Source organism: Quercus robur, chromosome 6 (genome assembly GCF_932294415.1).
Source record: "Quercus robur chromosome 6, dhQueRobu3.1, whole genome shotgun sequence".
Taxonomy (NCBI): Eukaryota; Viridiplantae; Streptophyta; class Magnoliopsida; order Fagales; family Fagaceae; genus Quercus; species Quercus robur.
In genome coordinates this window covers 8065801-8089847 of record NC_065539.1, presented here as the reverse complement: position 1 = coordinate 8089847, position 24047 = coordinate 8065801, and the positions used below count along the sequence as shown (strand labels likewise).

Genomic DNA, 24047 nt, shown 5'->3' with positions numbered 1-24047 from the left:
ATAAAATATAATTCATGCATTTCAAAATTAATGATAACAAATGGGTTTCAGTTACCTTAATAGATAAAGTCTATAATGATTGAATGAGCACAATTATAAAAAAAAAATTGGACACCATAAATTGAAACTTTATTAAAAAAAATTAATTAAAACAATTTTAATAATTGAACTAACATAAAAATTTCAAGAAACCTAATCTAAAAGGGAAAAACCCAAAAAAATGTTTTTCAAAAAGATAGATATATTGATTTGAGATTTTGATCATGACAAAAATCATTGTTTTGATATATTAGAAAATCCCATATATGTTTTTCCTTTTTTATAAAAAAATAAAGATAAAGAACTATGTTTTTCTCAATAAGAAGAAGGAAGATGCTAACTTAGGTTATGTTTTGTAATAGTTTTTTTTTTTTTTTTTTTTTCTATTTTCAAAAAATTGTTTTTGGAAATATAAAGAAAAAAAACTTTTCTTGTATTTTTGAAATCAAAAAAATGTTTGGTTAGTTAAAATTAAAAAGATAGTTTTTTGAAGAAAAAAATAGAAAATATTAAAATATGTTGTTACTAGGATTTGAACTTTAATGTTAACTCATTAATAAGACAGGTTCATTAAATTAAATGTGTGTTTTCATTGACTTTTAAAAATTAGAAATTGAAAACAACATTTTGCATGTTTTCAGTTTTCTTCACGAATTGAGTTTTGAAAACAGTTTTTGTTTTTTTGCCTATTTTGGATTGCCAAACAAGTTTTTTAGTCTCAAAAATAAAAAATTGTTTTTGGAAACAGAAAATAAGGGGAAAAAAAAGTTATCAAACATACCCTTAAAACTTTTCTCCTCTTTCTTTTCTTTACCTTAAAAGAAATGCAAATTCAACATTTTATGTTATCAAACAACCCCTTTAACCAAAATCTAACCCAAGAAACACCACTATCCGTCTATATCCTCATTGGGAAATTATTGTGTACTCTCGGAGTATCATAAATGAATACTCCCTCCTCTCACATAAATGGTGGGTCCCACTAATGAAATTCATGATGGGACTCACCATTCATGTGAGATGAGGGAGTACACATTTATGATACTCCGGGAGTTCCTAATAATTTTCCATCCTCATTGACAACGAAAACACCCCATTGATTTGTAAATTCCTACGAATAAAATTGGCTTACTAACAAACAAGCAACATCAATTCTATAAAGATTTAAGCAACATCATTATATTTTCACTAAACCAATGATTTAATTATTGTAATTAATAATTTATTGTAGCGTAAAAGATATTTAATCAATAATAATGCTCAGTAGTAAAGTCATCTGGCTGGTGCCAAAAAAAAAAAAATAGTATTAGACCATATGGTAGCAATAAGACCCAAATCTCGAAGTTCCAAACTTTTAATTTGAGTTCCAAGCTTTCATACGAAACATATAATTGTAATGCATTTGTCTTCTGAATTTTTTTCCCGAGCAAAGATTTTTTATGTGATTTGTTTTTGTTCTGTTAGTAAAAAGTTATTTTCATTTTTATTTTGTTTTGGAAGGGGCTATCAACCTCATATATGAGCAATGTGGTCACTTTAAATTTGGGAGGTTTACTTTTCAAGTAGAGGGAGAAGGTAGGGCATGTATGAATTTTTTAATAAAAACTTCCAAAATAATAAATTATTGTATACTAGTAAAAAAATAAAATTAAAAAAAAAAAAAAGGACCGTGACCCCCTTGTCTCTACATGATTCCGTTATTGTATATTATATATAATTATAAATATATTACGTATATATCAAAGTCTAAAATTCTAATCTCTTTAAGTCGAAAAAAAAATATTTCTAATCTCTTTATGAAGCCAATGTCCCATCAATTGTAAGCCCATGATTTGGCCTATTTGTCGATTAAAAAAACTAAAGTTAAGAATTGAATGTATTAATCAGAAACTTGATGTCGAAAGAGTTCATTCACACAATCAATCCGAAACTGCTTAGAGTATCATATTAACAACTTTAATTTTTTAGTTGCCATACATTTCAATAGGTACACGTGTCTAGTTTAGAGGTGAACCTTTTATTGTTGGGTTTATGATTTGAACTTTGAAGAGAAAGTTGGGCCAACTACAAAAAGCTGTCTTAGGTCCTCTTATTTACAAGCGGCACTCACGTCTAAATCAAAGCACATACAAGAGTTTCATTTTACCATTTTTTTTTTTTTTTTTGGGGGGTTGTCTTTGCATTATGGTTCACACTGATTCAGCCAAAACAGAAAGGCTCTTTTATAAGGGATCCAATGCAGCTACCTTTTGCGACCTTGCTTTAATCTTATAATAAAGCAAAGGCAATTTGATGTAACGAAATATGGGACCTATTATGCCTAAGTAAAAAACGATGGTTAAGGGGGTAAAATAATGAAAAAAGAAAAAGAAAAAAGATAATAATAAAATTTAATACCTTAAACATCCCCCCCCCCCCCCCCCAAAAAAAAAAAAAAAAAAACCTAGATCGAGCTTAATGAGTTTTGTTATACCAGCATTTTTGAGGGACTAGGAAATGACATTAAGTGATTGTTTGGGCTTTAAAACAAATATTAAGTAAAAGTACACATGAAGTATTTATAAAAAGTAAAATTTTTAAAAATTGTAATTAAGCTAAATAAACAAGTACAAGAGCATTCACATCAATTTTCTCAAATATTTAACTAAACTAATCCAAAAAACTCTACTTTTACTAGTTTCACTATCTATTATTTTCATACATATACATCAACCTCAATACTTTATTAACATTGAAATTTAATATAGTGAGGATAGAGGCTCACTATATGTAGAGATGAGACTATCATCTTTAAAAACTTTAGTTAATTTAGTGAGGTTGATACATGCTTGTTTTTTTTTTTTTTTTTTTTTTTTTTTTTTTTTTTTTTTTTTGAGAAGTGATGCATGCTTGTTTTGGTTGAGTTTAGATAAATTTTTGCTGAAATATTAAATTGGTGAGTTGATGTAAATGCTATAATAAGTAAGAACACTGGTCCATGTTTTCGCAAAATAAAATAAATAATTAAAATTTAAAAAGAAGAGGAAGAAGAAAGGAACACTGGGCCATGTTTGGATAGATTTGTTGGAGGCTTAAGGGTCATTGTGGGGTACGGTACTCATATAATTTTGGAAAGGGATGCATCAAATGTGTTGGACAATGGACATGTATCCGTTCATCCATGTTAGGTCCATGTATTGTTCCTGTTCGCAAACAGTGTCAAATTGTAATAATTTATTGAGTCAAACTGCAAGTCTTGTGTATCTAGGTGATATACTTGAAGATTAATACAAAGACTTGAGAATTGCTAGGAAATTGTAGTTTTTGTTAGCTCGAGTGCTCGACTACACTCGACAAATCGAGGTTCACTTAAGCTCTACTACAAGCTTAATACTCAACAGCAGTCAACTGACTGAGCCTCAAGATTTATGAATTCTTGATTTAGGTCGATGATCAAATTTTGGAATTAGTGCCTTACAGGTCTAAAATATAAAAGATAACACTAAAATTGACCACAACAAGAAAAATGAATGCAAGGTGTGCTACGATATTGATGTATGCCTAGGATTTTGTACCAAGAAATCTTTCTATCACCGAGAAAACCAAAGAATTCTAAAGGATTGGTGATCAGTTTTAAGATGCAACATCTACACAAATATGTGTTATTGTGAGAACCTTCAAGTTAGTACTTGAAATCACGAATTGGGTTGTTTGTGTAAAGAGATCCATAGTAAAAGAGTTAAAGATGGTTGAAATTTCACGGGATCACAATTGTAAGTTTTACTGGATGTGACAAATTAGAATTAGGGTTGACATATTTGTATAACTTCAATTTCACAAGTAGATTCTTTCATTTTAGATAAACAATAAACTCTTTTATGGTTTTTCATGTCAAGGTTTCCCTTCATAATAATATATTCTTGTCTTACTTATTTTTTTGCAATATAAATAGTAAATACTACAATATAGCTATGTGGCTTGTTTAAGCAAATCTAAATCAGAAAGCATAACTGATTAATTAATTGGTTTAGCTTAATTTGGTTATAATCTATCAATCGAGAAATAAATTTCCAACAATCCTCACATTACTTCCATAATATATAGCTAATATTCTCTTAGTAAAACTATCCTTCTCATTTTGGAAGGCAACTCATGTGTTGATATTTGCAAACTTCGATACTTAGCTCATTTTGTAGCTAGTTATATAGTCCTCTTTTTTGTAATTTGAAAGAGAAAATTCTAATCTTCTTAGTCGTATTCAATATTGAAACCTGGGAAGGAGAAAAATAGCTCTCTCTCTCTCTCTAATATATTTTGCCATTACTTCTTTTTTTTAATATAATAAAAAGTACTCGTGAAACACAAAAGAATAGCATGAATATATCAATCATTGGGCGCGAATTGAATCAAGCTCGACGGTGTCATGGCATCTTAGCATCCAAGATCATGTCTCACATATTACATATTACCATTTTTTTTATTGTTCTCTCAAAATATTATTTAATTAATGTAGAAAGGATAAAATAAATATATGTTATAAGAGTAGGAATCCTAACGTGGTTTTCTTTATTATGCTTAACAATATATAATAAATATAACTGCCGTTTGGAATAGAAAAAAAACAACAACAATATATAATATGTGTGCTAAATACAGGCTAATAAGCATAAAAAAAAACGCCGGCGAATACATTACATATATAGATCTTTTGTACCAACTTTTCAAATAATTAGATTCAATATTACATCATACCTTCAATTGTTGATAGTGATTGATGTTTGCACTGCTATGAAGTTTGTAATTTAGATTTAATTCCCTCTTCTCCCAATTATTGAACTATCAACAAAGAAAAAAGGAAAGGGGGAAGAGTCGGAAGACTACTATCTGCAACATACATAACAATCAATTAATGGATATCCATTATAGAGCGGCACTAGCTAGAAATTCAAATTCAATCATAATTAACTAAAAAAATGGTATTAAAAAAAAAAAAAAACTAAAAATATGGTTATCATCAAATCAAATGGTAAATAATAGATATTATCAATTTAAGTATCCCAAAACACGGAATCATTTTAGTAACTCTATGGTGGTTCCTTATTCCACAATATTTTCAAAATTTGCATATTCATAATCATAAACCATTATGTAACATCTTATTATGTTTGAGTTTGGAATATAGTTATCAATACCACTTTTAATTATGTTGTCATGTTCTATTACATTGTGTAAGATATACTAGAGAAAACAAAACGAATAACCAAATTATTCTATTTCAAAGACCTTGTAGGAGTACATGGCTAAAACATTTAATAATGGAATTTCATTTTTAAACTAAGTTTTCTTAATCGCATGTTTAACGTACCTAACTTTCTTATTTTTTGGAAAAGAATGAACGTACCTAGCTTTCTACAAGTATTAATTCCATTAGGATTTAGGATACCTTGTCAAATACTTAAGAACTAAGTCTCTCTTCTATAGCAAATAGTACACGGGACACACGCGGTGACAAAAAGATCGAAAGAGGCTTGTAACACACAAAAGATAGACAGAGGGGTTGAGATTCTACTCTCTTTATATCATTCAAATAAAGTTATGGTCTTCATGATCAATTCATTCACCCACTTCTCCTAAAAGAAAAATAGTGGGAACAGTGGAGGTGATTTGAGCATGATGGTGCGGATCTTCTATCCTCTATTTATTGTACAAATAAACCTTAGGGGTCCTTTTACATGAAAGAGGATCTTAAGGATATGTTGGAGTTACTTTTTTTTTTTTTTTTTTAAGAAAGAAAAAAAGAAATACCCTTTGATTCAATTATTAGTTCTCTTTAGTCTTTACTACCACCACTTATTTAATATGTGTGATTCCTTCACATGCATTTTTTACGTGGCCTCTCTGTTTGCCTACTTCTCTCTGACTAGTTTTTTTTTTTTTTTTTTTTTCCTGAGAATCCTCTCTGACCAGTTAACATCACATTTTATGTGGTATTATTGTGAATGATATTTGGTATTTTTGGTGCCCACTTGAACTAATGACACGACCAACTCAGATTTCCCACTTGAATACAGAATTGTTCAGTGCCAGTCAGAAGTAGATGGATTTTGATCGATGATAGAACAATAAAATTAAAGCTGCTTCATTAAAAGTTAATTTCTCTTAGAGGCAAATAAACCAAAGAAGAAACTTTGATTACTCTTACCACCTTTCAACATGGATATCTTGTGAAATGCATAATGGTAGCGTTCTTCTGAGTTTTATTGGAATTTAATTTATGTATTTTTTTTTCAATGTTTTTCCACAGAAAATAAAAGAATTTGGAGGTCTGAAATCTATACTATCATTGAATCTCTTCATTTTATACAGCATCACTAATAAAATTTAAGCTACCGTCAAATGAAGACATCTATAACAATCTTTCGAACCTTGAATCACCTGATTTAGTGTTGAACTAGATTTGTTTATTTGTTAAAAATAGACCATAGTACAGTTATATTTAGAAAATGTAAGATTTTAAAAATATTATACATAAGTAAATAAATTAAATAAGTTTTGTAAATAAATAAATTTATGATATTCACTCCATGATAATTATTTTTTTTATTATAAGAGTAAGACGCAGATTGAATTTAGTATAGGTGGGTTGGGTTCGAAGCTAGATCCTTTATTGAAAAAAAAAATCCTTTATGAACTTTTTTTTTATTTTAATTACTAAACAAAACCTTTATGAACTTGAACCTACAAAAAAGTGCAAACTATTATTATTATTATTTGGTGTGGACTACAAATCACCTCTACTTGGGCCTTGGGCATTGGGCAGATTTTAGCCCAAAATCTCAGCCTGAGATTGATTAAGATAATATGCTACAGCCCATGTATACCATTTCTCACTATGCTCAATTTAATTAAAGGCAACCCAGCCCAGTTCAGATTTGATCACAGACCATGCATGCATCTTCCAAAGCCCATTTCGTGTTGTCAAGAGTCAAACAGGACCATCCCGTAATCCTTGCGAAATTTAAGATCTTGTAATCAGTTACCTTAAGAGTGATTTTAGGAATACTACAAATATTATTACTACATAATATTTACAAATTTATGTGTCAAACGGAGTAATGATATGAACACAAACTATTTTACAATATTTTTACCAAATGTTGATGTGACCAATATCTTATTAGTTTTCATCTAGACTCACAATTAATATCCCATTTTTATTTACCAATAATCATTCACTATATTAGCAGTTTATAAATTTTTTTGTAAAATAATTTGTATCTCTAGCATTATTCGTGTCAAACGAGCTAGTTTGGAGTAATATTAGGGATATGTCAAATTTTATTACTACATAATATTTACAAATTGATATGTCAGACTAGTTAAGAGTGATATTAGGATTATAACAACTTTTTTTTTAATAACGGGGATATTACAAATTTTATTACTACATAATATTTACAAATTGATTTTTCATTTAGAGTGATATTAGGGATATAACAATTTTTTTTTTGATAATGAGGATATTACAAATTTTATTACCACATAATATTTACAAGTTGATTTGTCACCAATCATAAAAATAAAAAAAATTAAATTTATTTTTTATATTTTTTAAATGTACCAATTTTATTCATTATGATATGAGTTTGTAAAGATTATATAGTAAAATATTTAAAGAAATACTATGTTCATAACATTTTTAAAACATTTTCACAATAAATCTTAACTGGGAAATTGTTATTGGTTGTTATTGTTGAAGCAAAAAAATAATCTTAGTTTTAGATTTAGCATTTTTCGGTAAATAAGACCATGGACCCCTCCATTTCGGATCAACCCTAACTACTTGAACTTATGCGGGAAAGACCTAGACCCAATCACCAGCCACCTGTTCCATGCAAATGTACGTGTCCATAGAGAAAGACACGTACCTCTTTAGCTCCTCATCATCTTCATCTATATTTATAGACCCAGCTCGATCACTCTGAAGCTAAGAGAATTGAACTCTCTCTCTGAAAGGAAATAATGTCTAACAAAGCTTCATTTCTCTCACTCTTTTTTCTTTCTCTTTCTCTGTTTTTGCATGTGAATAAGGCTTTTAAGGAGGATGCCTCAGGTTTGGAGCCTGTAGTGAGGAAAGATGAAAGGAGACAACTTGTTGTGACAGAATACGGAGAGGTCTCAGCCATTGAGATCGGTGATGGAGCACGAGGGCAATACCACCTCCAGTTCATCACGTTGGATCCATACTCGCTATTTCTTCCTGTACTCCTCCATGCAGACATGGTCTTTTATGTCCACACAGGTGCTGTGACTTTTAGTTTGCATATATATAGATTAATTTTATTTTATTTGAAAGTTTGTGCTTGTTTACTTCAAATTGACCCCTAAAAAAAAGTATAATTATACTTTACAGAACCATTAAAAATTACACAATTTTGTCATAACTCGTCATGATTATAAGTTGTGAGTGATGAAGAAAAGTGATTGGAACATATGGGTCAACACTTCCTTAATTCATAACTTGTCATGCAATAAGCTGTAACCACATATGCCAACCATTTTTTTCTACCACTCACAATTTTTTAACAAGTTTTGACAAATATTTTGTAATTTTTTTTAATCCAAGCATTTTTATTTATACTTAGAAAAATCGAGCTTTTAAAATGTTGTACATAAACAGTTAATAAACAAATAAGGTCAGAGACTCTAAAAGAAAAAGCTAATGCAAACTCACTTAAAATAAACCATTTAATTGCTTCTACTATAAATTGTAATTCACTAATGCCTAAGCGTTGGGGTTTAATTTTCTAATCACAAGTACCATATTCATTATTGTTTTTTATTTCTAAATATTCCCATGTATATATGCATTATATTTTTTGTGGGTGTATATATATATATATAGGAAGTGGGAGGTTGACTTGGACTGATACTCTTGATGAAATGAGGAGAGTGGATTTACGTCGAGGAGATATCTACAGGCTCAAGTCAGGCTCTATCTTCTATGTGCATAGCAGCTTACAACCGGAGCGACAGAAGCTTAAGATATATGCAATCTTCACCAATACAGATGATGACTTATATGTATGAGCTTCTTTTAATTTGTAATAAGTACCCTGTTATTTTCTATTTTAAAAAAAATTTCTTTCATTCGACTATATCTAGTAGATTTGCTAGAATATAAATAGGATATTTAAGTTGCTTAGTTTTGCTATTTAAAAGTTAGTACTAATTAAAACCAATGCAGGAGCCAACAATTGGGGCATACTCAACTATTGGCAACTTGTTGCGAGGCTTTAATAAGGAAGTCCTCAAAGCAGCTTTCAAGGTATATACTTACCAAGTTCCAATCAGTTTCATTTTTCATTCTAGTACCTGCTCGATGTATAATTAAATACCAAGAATATTCTATTGTCCCTATTATAATTTATAGTAATTTTTAAATTTTCTTATGTAGAAGCATTTCATATTCTTTTAAGAAAAATTATAGAGACGCACCTAAAATGTACCAAATCCACATCATATGTTTGTCACCTTATGATTGGTGCATCTAAATTTACTTTTTGATCAAGTATCCATGAGATATACAATATGCATGCTTCAATGTCACCTTGTGGTTGGTGGTGCACTTAAATTTACTTTTTCAACAAGTACATATGATGGTCTTATGTGAAAAGTATTGTAATCCAATCACAAAATCGACACACAGGAACATTGTGAAAATGGGTATAAATTTGGGTGTCTACGGAGATGGACTGTTTCTTTTAATGCAATAATAATCCTAAAGTTCTTGAGTTTTTCCAAGTAGTTGAATCTCTTTAGGCTAATAGTTTTCGTGTATATATATGTGAGTATTTGGAGACAAGAAAGATCTTATAAACATTGGTTTTATGTCCCAAGTACTAAGTTTTAGTTGCATTTGAAATGAAATGACAGTATCTGCCTTTTACTTTTATCTGAAATAAATTCTTTATTTTGTGATGGTTGTGGGTGACATGAATCTTGGACCCAATGATCCACTTCATCATTATATCTTTCTAAAAAATAGGGCTGAAAGATTTTCATGTTGATTACATATATGTGCTTAGTATGTGTAATAATCTAAGATCTATAATAAATAATGAAAATATTACTATATCTCTAGGTCTCGGAGGATTTGGTAAGAGAAATAACAAAAGGAACTCAGCCACCAGGCATAGTGCATGCAGAGCCAACAAAGGAAACAGAATTAGACGCTCTCCTCCTCCAAGTCTTCCGAAGAGGAAGAGGTGGCATGTTACTCAGTGACAATAAGAAGAAACCCTATAATATTTTTGATGAAAAGCCAGATTTTGAGAATAGTAACGGGTGGAGCCTAACAGTAACCAAGAAAAAATTGCATTTGTTGAAGGGTTCCAATATTGGACTTTTCATGGTGAATCTAACAGAGGTTAGTGAATTTTGTTTTTAACAGCTTGCTTCTTGGTCCATTGGAAATCCAACACCTAATTCTAACACTATTTTAACTTGTTCTTTTGAAGGGCTCAATGATGGGCCCACATTGGAATCCATTGGCACCTGAGATATCAGTAGTGTTACGAGGGGAAGGGATGGTTCGGCTGGTTTGTTCTAGCACTGCAAAGAAATCAGAATGCAACAATACGAGGTTCAGGGTGGAGGAAGGAGATGTTTTTGCTGTGCCTAGGTTCCATCCCATGGCCCAGATATCTTTCAACAATGAGTCATTTGTTTTCATGGGATTTAGTACAACAGCAAGGAAAAATAATCCTCAATTTCTGGCAGGAAAGAGTTCAGTTTTTCAAACTTTGGATAAGCGCGTGTTGGCCTTGTCCTTAAATGTCACTAACAGTACTGTGATTGATCAGCTTATGAATCAGCAGCCTGAGTCAGTCATAATAGAGTGTTGCAATTGTGCTAAGGAAGAGCAGAGGCTAATGGAGGAAGAGGAAGCTAAGAAGATAGAGGAAGAGAAAGAAAGAGAGGAAGAAGAAGCTAGAAAGAGAGAGGAAGAGGAAGCAAGAAGGGAGGAGGAAGAAGCTAGGGAGGAAGAAGAGAAAGAGAGAGAAAAGGAAGCAAAAAGGGAGGAAGAGGAAGCTAGAAAGAGAGAGGAGGAGGAGGGTGGGAAGAGAGAAGAGGAGGAAGCTAGAAAGAGAGAGGAAGATGCAAAGTGGGAACAAGAAGAAGCCAGGAGGGAAGAAGAAGAGGGGAGGAGGAGAAGGGAAGAGGAAAGGGAAGAGAAAGCAAGAGAAGAACCAATGAGGGAAAAAAGGGAAAGAGAGCACAAAGAGGAAGAGACTTGGAGACGAGAACATACTGGAGAGAGAGAAGAGGAAGCAAAAAGAGAACAAGAAGAAGATAGGAGGAAAGAAGAAGGGAGAAAAGGACAAGAAGAACCAGAAAGAGAGACCACGAGAAAAGAGAGGGAAGAAGTAGAGGAAAAGAAACGGAGACAAGAAGCAGCAGAATGGGAGGAAGAAGAAGCAAGGAGAGAAGAAGAAGAAAGGAGAGAGGCATGGGGAAAGGGAGAAGAACAAGCAATGATTTGATTTAATGCCTAGCTAGTTGTCACATCTACTTTGGATTGTGTAGTTTTCATCATCTTAAATATATGCATGTTAATAAGAAAAACAAACATGCATTTTGCTCTATGCAAAATGACGTCCCACTTGGACAATGTTTGTCATTTGATGCTTTTTGGTATAATAAGTTTTGTGATCCATGCTTATTGTAAAGTTATGAGTGCATTGGTTAAAAAGGTTGAATGATTCCTGCTTAATTAGGTGTAAGGTGGTACTTAATCAAATTATAAGTCATGTTTGTAATGTTTATCAAATAACATGTCATGTTTCAAAGTCAAAATTTAAAAATTGTTGATGTTTAGCAATTTCTAAAATCTAAATCTTGGAATAGGTAAGAAAGCAAATGGTTTATTTTAAATTCTTATCCAGTATAGCAGTGTTTTCCTATCTTAATCAGCTCAGACAATCTCAAAATAGTGTCTATTAGAATGCTTGCTTGAAGGGTTTGCTTCATTCAATTTTGGATCAATTTGGGCAAGAATATTCAGGTATCTCAAATCACTTTCAAACTCTAGGCACACATTTGTTATGGCCAATTTCAGCTGAGGGTACTTCTTGTTCACTGCTACTTGTTTCTTAACTTGGAGGCAGGATTTGCAACTCCGAAGTGGGATTGACTATTGAGTATGTTTTCAACTATTGTTTTGGGTTGAAAGGTTGTAGCTCCATTGTCTCCCATTTAACTATACATATCTTTTGGGGGAAACAAATTTAGTGGAATGCAGAAAACTTTGAGATCTTTATATCAATAAGGATGAAGGATGAATGCATAAACTTATGAAGTGTTGAGTAATGCAGCTTCCTGCTAGATATTAGAAATGCAACTATGTGATCTCAAATATCTTTGATCTTTTTAGTTTTCTCACGTTAATTATTGAAAAAAGGATTGCATTTAAATTTAAACTAAATGTTATTTATTTGCCAAAAAAAAAAAAGTCTCATATAAAGTGTCAATACACACATATTGAAAAGTATCTGGATGAGTGGATGGTACAAATGATAAATACACCAATTTTCTCCCTGCCATGAGGAGATGTGTACATCCAAGTTGGATGAACTTAAAAAAATTACAGCAACAAGATTTTTATAATGCAATGTTGTTGGTTGTTGTAGATGAAGAATCTTGGAAGCCTGAAGTTTTGATGTTTAGTTTGATTTGATTAGAATTTTTTTTTAAATACAGGAATAAGATTGTTAGAATAGTCATTACTATGATTATTATTGTAATCAGGATTATTGTTATAGCTACTGCACAGTTTGTCTTGGTTTAGTACTATACTTGCAAGATTAGCAGTTGAAGTAGATAAAATTGTAGATGAGGAGGAATCTCGTATTGCACTATGATAGAAATGCGTGAAAGTTTGAATGCATTGTTTGATTTGATTAGAGTTAAATTTTAAATTTTCATCTACAACAGCATAGCGTTGGAGGTGCTCCACGGCCGCCCTTAAAATTGGCAGCTCCAGTGCTCCATGGCTGTCTTCCACCAGGTTCGGGCACAAGAAAAACCCGCCCCAATACCCGAATCCCCTAACTGATGAGGGTAAAACACATATCCGTACTCATTGAGTCAGATCGGAAACTCATCCCAAGCGGGTTTTTGCCATCTCTACATTTAGTGTATGTGTCATTGATCTTATAGTTGTTAAAGAGATGATAAGCCTGTTTGGTTTGCCTTATTTCCATCATCCATCACCTATTACACACTTCTGTTGGGTCTCACACCAATTGCATCTATTTGGCCAAGTTTTCATCCCTAATTCTCATCGCTCATAACTCAAAATATTGAAAATGAATAATGTGAATGAGAACAACTTTTTGGTATTAGTTATAAGTTAATTGACATTTTGGTAATAACACATGATGAGTAGGACCCACACTGTACAAACCTGTCACACTACCAATGGCTCTTTCTTTCTTCTTTCTTTTTTTTTTTTTGGTAAAAGTGCACTTTTGGTCCCTACATTTTGGGTCTATTCACAATTTGATCCCTAAATTGATTTAGCTCCTAGGTCAGTCCTTGATTTTTAAAAATCGTTTTTAAAATAGTCTCTGCCATCAACCCAGTGACAGAAAATGCTGAGGTAGTAAACGGAATGTACTGTTTGCTGACGTGGCTAATAAAATAATAATAATAAAATATATTAAAAATTTTTTAAATGCTATGTCAGCATTTTCTGAATTAAAAAAAGCCACGTCAGTTTAATTAAAAAAATAAAAATAATTTATATTTTTCAATTTCAATTTAATTCAAACTAAATTAAAAAAAAAAAAAACTTTTAAATTTGATTTTATTATTATTATTGCTTTCATTATTTTTTAGCTAAGAACACAATAACTTGTTCTTCAGAATCCAAGAACAATCAAACCCAGAACAAGAGCACAATCAAACCCAGAACAATGCAATATTTCATACAAAATCCCTATCCTCCACCGAAACCTCTAGAACATAAAAAAATTCATCAAATCCAAACCAAAACCAACATGAGAAAACCAACCCAGAAAAATCATCAAACCTCCAGCCCAGAAACCTCCAACCCAGAAATTCATCAAACAACACTTTGCCGATCAACAACACCAAATCCGCCATCAAAAACACCAAATCCGCTGTCAACAAACCCAAATCCACCATCAACTCGCCATCAACAACAACAAATCCACCTAGTCGAAGCCCAATCCGAGTCACGGTCCACTAAACAGTACAAAAACGACCACCGATCTCCACCCCGATCAAACCCAGAAAAACCCAGCCCTCTCCAACAAAAACGACCACCTCGACCACCGATCTCCACCCTGACCAAACCTAGAAAAACCCAAACCTCTCCAACAAAAACGACCACCCTGACCACCAGTCTCCACCCCAACCAAACCCAAAAAAACCCAGCCCTCTCCAACAAAAACGACCACCCCGACCAAACCCAGAAAAACCCAGCCCTCTCCAACCAAACCCAGCCATCTCCATCTCCCACCAAACCCATAATCCAAAACCCATGGATTACCGATCTCCACCTCCATTACCGACCACCCCACGGAAAACTAGAAAAACCCAAAGATTAGAGAGTCAGGTTTAGAGAGAGAGAGAGAGGGATTGAAAGCTTGAACAAAGAAAGATACAAACAAATATATGCACCAAGAGATAGAGAAAGAGAGGATCTAAAGAAAAAAAAAATACAAACACTCGCCATATTTATTTATTAAGTTATTTTCATTTTGATTTTTCCTTTTTTAGTTTATCATAAAAGAAAGAAGAAAATGAAATAGATACAAACACAAACACGCCAGCCTAGAATGAGAAGGGGTGTTAACTTAATGTTTGTTTGTTAAGAAAGTTTAAGAAAAATTGAAACTATAAATTGTTTTTTCAATATTTAAAATTGAAAAAAGGTTTTTTTTTTTTTTGAATTTTTTCAGTTTAATTATTTTTTTTATTAATTAAAATGCTGACTTGTCATTTTTAAAAGCAAAATAAATTTTTTTAATATTATTTTATTTGCCACGTCAGCAATTAACATATGCACTCCGTTTGCCACCTCAGCATTTTTTGTCACCCATTTTCTGTCACTAGGTTGACGGCAGGACTATTTTAAAAATGATTTTTGAAAATCAGAGACTGACCTAGGAGCTAAATCAATTTAGGGACCAAATTGTGAATAGGCCCAAAATGTAAGAACTAAAAGTGCATTTTCACTTTTTTTTTTTTTTTTTTTCCTTCGCACCATATTTTTCTCTCAGGTTCTTTCTCCTCATTCATTTTCTCTTTCTTTCTTTCTTCTTCACGCCCATTTCCTTTTCTCTAGGTTCTTCTTCTTTCTTTCTTTTCATTTTTTCTTTCTTTGCCTATTTCTTCTCTTAGCTTCTTTCTTTCTCTTCTTTCTTCCTCTATTTCTTCAAAACGGTTCTTTTCTTCTTCGATCTGAACACAGCAAACACCGGTGCTTTCTCTTCTTCGATCTCACAAATTTCTCATGGCTGTATTTCGAAAATTAGGCCTGGGTTTTCTATTATCTATGGGTTTTGTTTGGTTGTGATTTTCGGAATAAATAAGTTGTAATTTATGGGTTTTTATGAGTTATTGAGAATAGAAGAGCTGTGGGTTTTTCTGGGTTCTTATAGTCTTTGATGGGTTTCTTCAGCATGTAATTTTCTGGTGGGTGTGGACTACGGTTTTGGATTGCTGATCTAGGGATTTGTATGTTGATGTGTTCGGATTTTGATGTCTGTATGAGTGTGGTTGTGGTTTGAGGCTTGGATTGTAATGGAGGTGAGTTTGTGTGGCCGTTAGTAGCTTTTTCTTTTTGTAGGTGTGGCTGATCATGTGGGTGTTGCTGATCAATGCTTTTTTCTTCTTCGGTTCATGTGGGTGCTGTGTTTGTTTGCAATTTGTGCTCTTTAGGTTTCGTTGCTATGGCAGGTAGCAGTTTCTGATAAAGATCCCACCCCACCGAGTTAAAATCTGTTTTTTACAACCAAAACCTGGGGGATTTCGGGTGCCAAATAGGATGCAGAATGAATTAAGAAAAAAATTGGGAATTATGAGTTATGAGAATGAGTCATGAGTTGTGGGTAATGAGTTACTAGAATTGATATATGAATTATGACATAGATGAGAACCAAACATGATACCTGAGATATTGTTCTCCACAGTTGGAACCGATTTCAGTATTTAGATAAAAAAAATTGGCTTTTGTTGATCATAGGAAAATAAGCTGAAACACTAGAAAGAAAAACTGCTAGCATGCAGACAAGCAAGCATTTCACCTATTATTTATGTAACCTCCTTGAATTATGCCTAACCCAAGGAACAAGGGGTAATTATACAATATTCCAAGAGTATGATAATATCATACTTCCTAATCTCACGTAACATTAGGTTCCGCTATTCTTGTCAGAGAAAAGAGAGTGACATTTTTGTACAATCGAGTTATTGTACAATAGTCCAGTAACAAGGGCATATAACCTCCCACATAATCGACTTCAATCAATTAGTTCAAACTTTTAAAAGGCTAAAAAATTAAAAATCATAACAAAACTTTTGGTCCATTAGTTCAAAATTAAAATAGTTAAAAAATCATAACAAGTTCATACAATAGCTCACATATTGAACCAAGATGAAAAAGAAGAAGAAAATTGCATTCACCTTATCACTTGGGCCAGACATTCAAGGAGGTTACATTAATTATACGTGAATTGAAAGCATATCAAAATGCACAGCTTTCTAATGCTAATGTAGTTCAAATTTCAGATCTTCAAAGGACTAAATGTAACCAATATCAAGTACAACTTCCGCGGTGTTTCATGGCCAAAAATGGAATTAATGGGCTTATCAGCCCACACTGCCCAGTCCACCACCACAACTAAACACGTGACTATACAAGCAAAGTAAGTATATCTATACTAGAAATGAGAAACTCACACATCGGAAGAACTAGTTATATATGACACCACAACTGTGATGTCATCAAGCTTGCCTCCATAATAACGGAAACCAGCATCTTGAGCAGCCGTAGAAAATGGTGTCTGTCGGTTCCTATCCTGTGCTCGCTGGCGTGCCAAAGCTGCTATTTTCTGAGCAGTTACTTGTGGTTCCAAGCCAGCTCTTATCGCATGAACAACAACAGCTGTGACCTCATTATTATATAAGTTGTCAAATAACCCATCTGTTCCAGCAATAATGACATCTCCAGCAGTGACAGGAATTGTAAATACCTGGATGCATTTATCCCAAAAAGATAACTGAGTCTAACACACTTGATTACAGCTTGTACTGATTAAGCTGCTGATTTAGTTGATAAAACTACCAGTGGGAAAAAAACATAAAATATTCAGGACTCCTTTCTAATCGTACTTGAGAAGTTACTCCTTTCTCATCATTGTAGTAACCTAAGCTGATTTAGTTAACTGTATCTTAGCTCTCAAGGGTTCCAGGATCATGGAAGCCTAAAGCTAAGAAGCATTTCAGACCTCATGAAAGTCCCCACAATGACTTCATTAGGGAGATGCATCCAGCACATGTTTGATGTCTGCGTTGTCATAATACATATTTTCTTATTTAATAAAATTATAAACTCATTACTATTAATCAAGGATGTCAATACCGTACCGGAGGCCATACCGGTTTGGCCACCGGTACGATATATTTCGGATACCGGTCAATACCGATGTACCGTTTCGGGTTTACCGCTATTTTTTATATTTATAAATAAATAAATATATATATATATATATATATATATATATATTTATGTATGTGTCTATGTATATATATATTATAATAAATATAAAAGATTACCATAAAACATTTCCTCAATTCAAAACTAATTATTCATGGTTTTAGACTTTAGTATCAATTAAAAGGGAAAAAGAAATAAAAAAATAAAATAGAAAGCTTAAAAGTTACCATTGCATACTAAGAAAACAAATAATACTAATAAGTTAATACAAATAAATTACCATTCTGTCCTAACAAAAATTCAAAAATTACAAAACTTAAAAAAAAAAAAAAAAAAAAAAAAAAAAAAAAAAAACCTTTTTTCTGTACCGGCCGATACGCCCAATACCAGCCGATATTGCCCGAAATTGGCCGGTATTTTTTCCGGTACGAAACAGGGGGGTCGAGCGTACCGGATTGCTGGCCGGTACGGTACGGAATTGATAACCTTGCTATTAATCCCTAATTAACAATTTTATATTCCATCACATAAGTGGACAGAACAAAGCCAAAACTCTTCCATATGCTAGAAAGATATACAAACTACAGAGTCCTCTCTATTAGCTGTGTTTTTGGGCCCTCTAGTTTGGAGAGAAACCCTTCAAATTTATCATATACTTTTTTATTGAGTATGAATTTTGAAAATCTAACTGTTGGATTACATGTTCTTATTATATCCTTCATGCTTGCAAAATTTCAAAAAAAATCAAAAATCAATTGCTATGTCATCAAACAAATGTTAAAATTTCAAGTTTTTGTGATCTAAAATTGTGTATAAAAAATAAGTTTATTAATCAAATAGTATATAACATCTGATTTGAACGAAATTTGATATGCATGTTAAGAACATAAGGAACATGCAGGTTAGATTTTCAAAATTCACACCCAAAAAAGAGATATATGATAAGAGTTTACTTTGTTCCTCTAGGGCTCACGTTGTTTCTCGTCCTGTTTGTATAAAACTCTTTACTGATTCATTAGGGGGGAGGGAAGAACAAGAAGAAGACATATGATTCAAATATGACGAGTGAAGCTAATAATTATGTCACAAACATTAACAAATCATACATGATGGTGAGGTATAAGTGCTAACTGACCTGACCAGAACTGGGTAGATCACCCCCACGGCCACTCTCAAGCTGATATGTAAAATTGAAGCCATGCTGCTGCACTGGGGATCGGAAGACAGTGCATCCATCTCTGACCACTATAAATCCACTGTCTCCTAGATTAATAGCATGTAATCCCTGCTGAAAGAAGCAAACATTTGAAACCATATAACAACGGATGGCAAATATTTCTAGTCTTTTTCTCTCTATAAAGAAAATTGTTCGAAGTGGACACAAATGGAGGACCAGAGTGTAAAGGTTTATGGCTGGAAACCTGCATCATGCATTCTGTCCAAGTTTTAATTGTGCTAGTGCATGCTGTCTTCAAACTAAGTTCAAATCTCAAGTATTCCAAACCCATCCATGATTATTTCATATTATTAGTAGTTGTAATTCGGCAGCCTTCTGTCTTAAAAGGCTTGCAATTTACAGAATGAAATCAAATAGCATTTGGGAGTTTGCAATAATCCCAGGTGTAGAAATTAAGAAACAAAGAAAGTCAGCCCCTACAAATAAAGATAAAAATTTCCACTACACCCAAGAGAAAGGGTTGCCACTTTTTGAAAATTTTGCTTTGTTGAAGGAGAAAATGGCATCAAATCTGCAAATCCAGCAGAGAGCAGCAATATAAAGAAAAGCCTCTATTCAGCCAACTGCTAGGTCATCTTGTGGAGTTCCTTAATTTGTTCTTGTATGAATAAGGTCAAGATGAGGTCTAGAGAAATTGTGTGTACAAGCAGAAAGCAAACATATATTCCTGCTGTCAGACAGAGTGGAAAAAATTCCATTTTTTATCATCTAGTTTTACTGTTTAATGTAAACATTCCAAGTTCCAAAATTTTTATACAAGGTACAGGCATTAGGGGCTTGTGAAAATGAAAAACAACAAACCTTGTCTGTAAGGGCAATGATGCATGCTGTTGAGGATCCCTTGGCCTTTATACTCGAGTGGGCCTTCTCTAACACCCTGGCTGGGTCAATGGAACCCTTAGGCTCCTCTTGAATTGCATTCACCGAATAAGACATGAGCTCACGGGCAAATTGTCCTGCATCAACACCAACATCTGCCCAGCCACCTACACCGTCTGCAACACCAATTACTCGTTCATCTTCGCAAATAAAATGAGCATCCTCTCCACCTGTCTCTTCCTTGTCAGGATGTGGCAGGTAACATGATCCAGAAATAAGCTTCAGGGTTCTTTCACCCAGAACAGTTCTGAACACAAACAAGTTATACAATATAAACAGTGAGAAACAATGAACCCCAATTCATAAGCAAACTTCTTTATAGTATGACAAAAACCCTCCTCTCTGGTGCTGCTAAGCCCATTTTATTAATTTGTAAACAATTAGCAAGAAATGTTTGTTTACTCTTTTGGGGGAGGGCGTCTCCAAAATAACAGTGTGAATGACAATTCATGTGATTAGTGAAGTTTGGTCCAAAGCTACAATCCTAAATTTTATTAGAAATAGTGGGTACATACTATAAAGGACAAATTCAAATTGCAGCATCAACAAATCAACTAAACTAGCCAATAAGTACGAGGCTCATGAAAGACACAACATTAACTAGATGTCTTTTATTTAAAAAAAGAGGGTCATGCCTAGTGCACAAAGCTCCCACTTTTGTGGGGTTTGGGAGAGGACATGGTAGGAAACCTTACCACTAATTTTGTTTAGGAAGGCTGATTCTCAGACTTGAACCCATGACCTACTGCTATTGGTGGAAGGCATTTGCCATCACACCAAGGCCTGACCTCCATTGACTATATTAATTAATTCATTAAAATGACTAGGGAAAACAGAGAATTAAGAAAATCAGAGCACATACTCGCCGGACAAAATGGTGGACTCTGCAAGCTGTTCATCACGAGAATTGCCGTCAAATGAAACATCATGAGCAGCCCCAGTAGAGTGGCACACAGAAGATGAAGAATGAAAATTCTTCAACCATGGTCCAACAAGTGAATTGGGGTTACAATTCCGCCTCAATCCATCAAAAATAAAATACCCACAAATCAGATGACTGTTGGACCATTCTTTCCTTCTCAAACTCAGGCTAGCATTTTGATATCTGCCCCGACTTCTGTCATTGTAAAAAACACCAGTAGGTTTTGTGAAGTCTAATGCATTCCCACAACTTGAAATCAAGTCATCGACATAGACATCTGCTAATACAGCTTTGGAAGTAGAAGCAGCCATAAATTTCCTCTTATTCTCCCGACCTTTAGAAAACTGAAAGGCCTCTGATATCAAAGAAGTTGAATAGGGCAGGGAACGTGACAGTGCTGAATACCGAAACAACAAATTCCCTGGTCGAAGTACCAAATTTAGTGAAGTTTGCCACCCACCTTGTCGCTGAACTATTGCACGTCTAAAACCAGAATAGATAGTAGTATTCAGCTTCGATAGAATGCCAGATGGCATCTTAGCCCCGTATATAGAATGCCCTTGCATCAATTACACTCTTGGAGGCTATCCAACCTTGGACATAAAATGTCATTACTCCCAATACATCTATATATTCTATACACACCAATTAAGCTATGAGCAATTCGCACTAAGCCTTCTGAAGTGAAATGTAAGACTTTGAAACCTAATATGGGAAGAGAAATTAAGATATATTTCAAGGAGTTCACTCCTAAATAAAACACAATCTCAAAGAGAATAAATGGCTGAAATTCCACACTGAAATTCCATTGAATTTGAGAAAATCTAGTAGCAAACAGACATCTTGAAAGTCCTTTTTCTTTTTTCTTCTCATTGGAACCCTCAATAAATAGATATCCACAATGAATATAAATATACTTTAGAAACATAAATATACTTGTGAGTTGGAACCATGTTTGCAAAGAAACAAAAGAAGCCATTTTTCTCTCTCTCTCTCCAAAAAATCAGAGAGAAAAAGAGAACCCATTTCAACAAACTACAAAAAATCACCACCCAAACCAATTAAAAACAAAAACCCATATTTCAAAACGATAAAAAAAAAAAAAAACAAGGTTGGAGTTTGACACCCATATCAGAATGAGCAAAAGAAAAAAAGCAAGCAATGAATGTAAAAAAGAAGTAGAAAGTCGCACCTGTCTGTTTCAAATGGATTCACAGGAAAGTCGGCGCTTGAGAAAACTATTGGAAAGCGATCTTTCCCACACAGAAAAGAAAGAAAAGAAAAGAAAAAAAGCGAAGAGAAGCTCCGAAGAGTAGAGACTCGATTCTGACCTTTGGAGCTTCCCTCTCTTCTTCACTACTCCAAAAATTCTAAAACCTTCTTTCTCTTCTTTCTTTTGCGTAAGGTCCACAACAACCTAAGCCTAAAAAAAATACCCATGTGGGACCCAAGGTTTTTGGACTTAAAAGCCCCTGTGAATGCAGACAGAAACCAGTGTACAGCTACGAACGGAGCCAATATTGGAATCCGTGGTACTTTGGTAATTTTGCATATTTTGTCGAAGTAGCAAGCAAGTGTTATGAGTATGAGGCTCTACGAAAGTGAACTGCTTGGTCGTGAATGAACCAATTAGGTAAGGCCAGCTTTCTGACAGGACTGGGGAGTGTGACGTGTTAAGAGGTGATAGGTCTGTGGTCCATAGAATATGAGGGAGGAATGCATTGTGAAGCACATGTGTACAGTAATGTTGGGCCCCACACACAACTAGGGAAAGGGCTGTTTTACCAAGTTGGGGAGAGAAGTAGAGAATCAATTACGAATATCCATAACTATGATATTTGCAAGGGACAGAAGGGCGAAGGCCCAGTGGGCCTATGGGGCCTACAACCCTTTGCACATGATTTTTAGAGAAGACAAAGTGCGTGTTCCAAAAATAAGCAAAAATATAATTAGTGACTTTGTTCTGTCTTTAGGCCTAAGCCAATAATTAATCTCTCTCTCTCTCTCTCTCTCTCTCTCTCTCTCTCTCTCTCTATATATATATATATATATATATAAATTCAATTAGATTCTACAATTGAAGTCTAATTTTGCATCATGTGTCCTAAATTATTTATTTTTAAAGAGTTTTATTTCTTAATTTTTGAGTCAAATGTAGGACTACATCATAAATATTCATTCAAGTGAGTTGTTAAGTACAAAAATCAAAGAGACTATAATTAATGAACTGAAAAAAAAAATGCTTCATAATATCAAAAATTAAGAATTAATAAAAAAAATTTAAAAATATGGAAAATTTACATTTTCTACCTAATAATATTCTTAGAATTTTTTTTAAAGAATTAACAAAATATAAGAATGAATATATAACAATAGTATTTAAATTATATATATAAATTATATTATGCATCTTAACTTATATCTTTTAAATATATCTATGTATATAGACGGGATTACAAGCTAATATTTATATAGTTTTTGTTTCATGCTTGAAAGATATTTAGAAATTAGAATCCCATAATTTTTAGCCTTTCTACAAATTCCTTTTTCTACCTTTACTTATATTAAAAAAAAATCATAATTTTTGTCACACCTTTCTTTTTAATGAAAGAAGCAAAAGTGTGAATATTCAAAGTTTGAAAACTAACTTGAAATACAAGTTTCACTTTTTTTTTTTTTTTTAATAATCAAAAGATCGATCGACTTGAATATACTTACGAAGAACGTTACGCTTGAAGAATTATCGAGGACAGAATACAATTGGAATTAGGAAGGATTACAATTGAAAGTTTGGAAGAAAAACAAATGAAGATACGTGAAAGTAGGCAAACAAAAGAGTAGGATTGTTCTTGAGCCTTACCGTTTTTTCCTTGGGACTAAGGTTCCTTTTATATATAGACTTAAAAGTTAAAAGTTCACTCGACACTTATGCTGAAAATATTTTCACTTGAAAAATAATTTCCAGAAAATGTCTTATTTTCATTTTTCAGGAGTTTGTTTGTGACCCGAAAAACATTTTCATGTACTTGGCTCTACAAAAAAAATTACCTCTTGGGATATTACTAAATATTTATCAAATACAAAACACAACTAAAAAATATTTACATGTGTTTTTAGCACTAGCAGTCGGATGATAAATATTTAAGTGCATTAGTTTTTGATAGGCTCATTTTATAGTGGATTAAGTTAATTTATTTATGTAGCCAACTTGGTATGTTTCTATTTGAATACAACTATAATAA

General features: G+C 33.0%; 2 protein-coding genes across 4 annotated transcripts; one reads left to right on the top strand and one right to left on the bottom strand.

The window, feature by feature from the left end:
• The first annotated feature begins 8040 nt into the window (after nt 1–8040).
• LOC126689813 (vicilin-like seed storage protein At2g18540) lies at nt 8041–11601 on the top strand. Its single transcript, XM_050384990.1, has 5 exons — nt 8041–8320; nt 8924–9102; nt 9266–9346; nt 10163–10447; nt 10539–11601. Exons 1-5 carry the CDS (start codon nt 8041–8043, stop codon nt 11562–11564), a joined length of 1851 nt encoding a protein of 616 aa, XP_050240947.1. The 3' UTR covers nt 11565–11601.
• A 5105-nt stretch (nt 11602–16706) lies between these two features.
• LOC126732572 (probable protein phosphatase 2C 80) lies at nt 16707–22209 on the bottom strand. 3 transcript variants are annotated; one of them, XM_050435507.1, is made up of 5 exons: nt 21998–22209; nt 20746–21398; nt 19806–20130; nt 18903–19055; nt 16707–17303 (listed from the first exon to the last, which is right to left on the bottom strand). In XM_050435507.1, exons 2-5 carry the CDS (start codon nt 21369–21371, stop codon nt 17007–17009), a joined length of 1401 nt encoding a protein of 466 aa, XP_050291464.1. In that variant the 5' UTR covers nt 21372–21398; nt 21998–22209; the 3' UTR covers nt 16707–17006. The 3 variants fall into 3 exon arrangements, with proteins under 3 accessions (XP_050291464.1, XP_050291463.1, XP_050291465.1); XM_050435506.1 differs by having other exon boundaries at nt 20746–21510; nt 21998–22208; XM_050435508.1 differs by having other exon boundaries at nt 18903–19052; nt 20746–21510; nt 21998–22207.
• Between the last annotated feature and the right edge of the window lie 1838 nt (nt 22210–24047).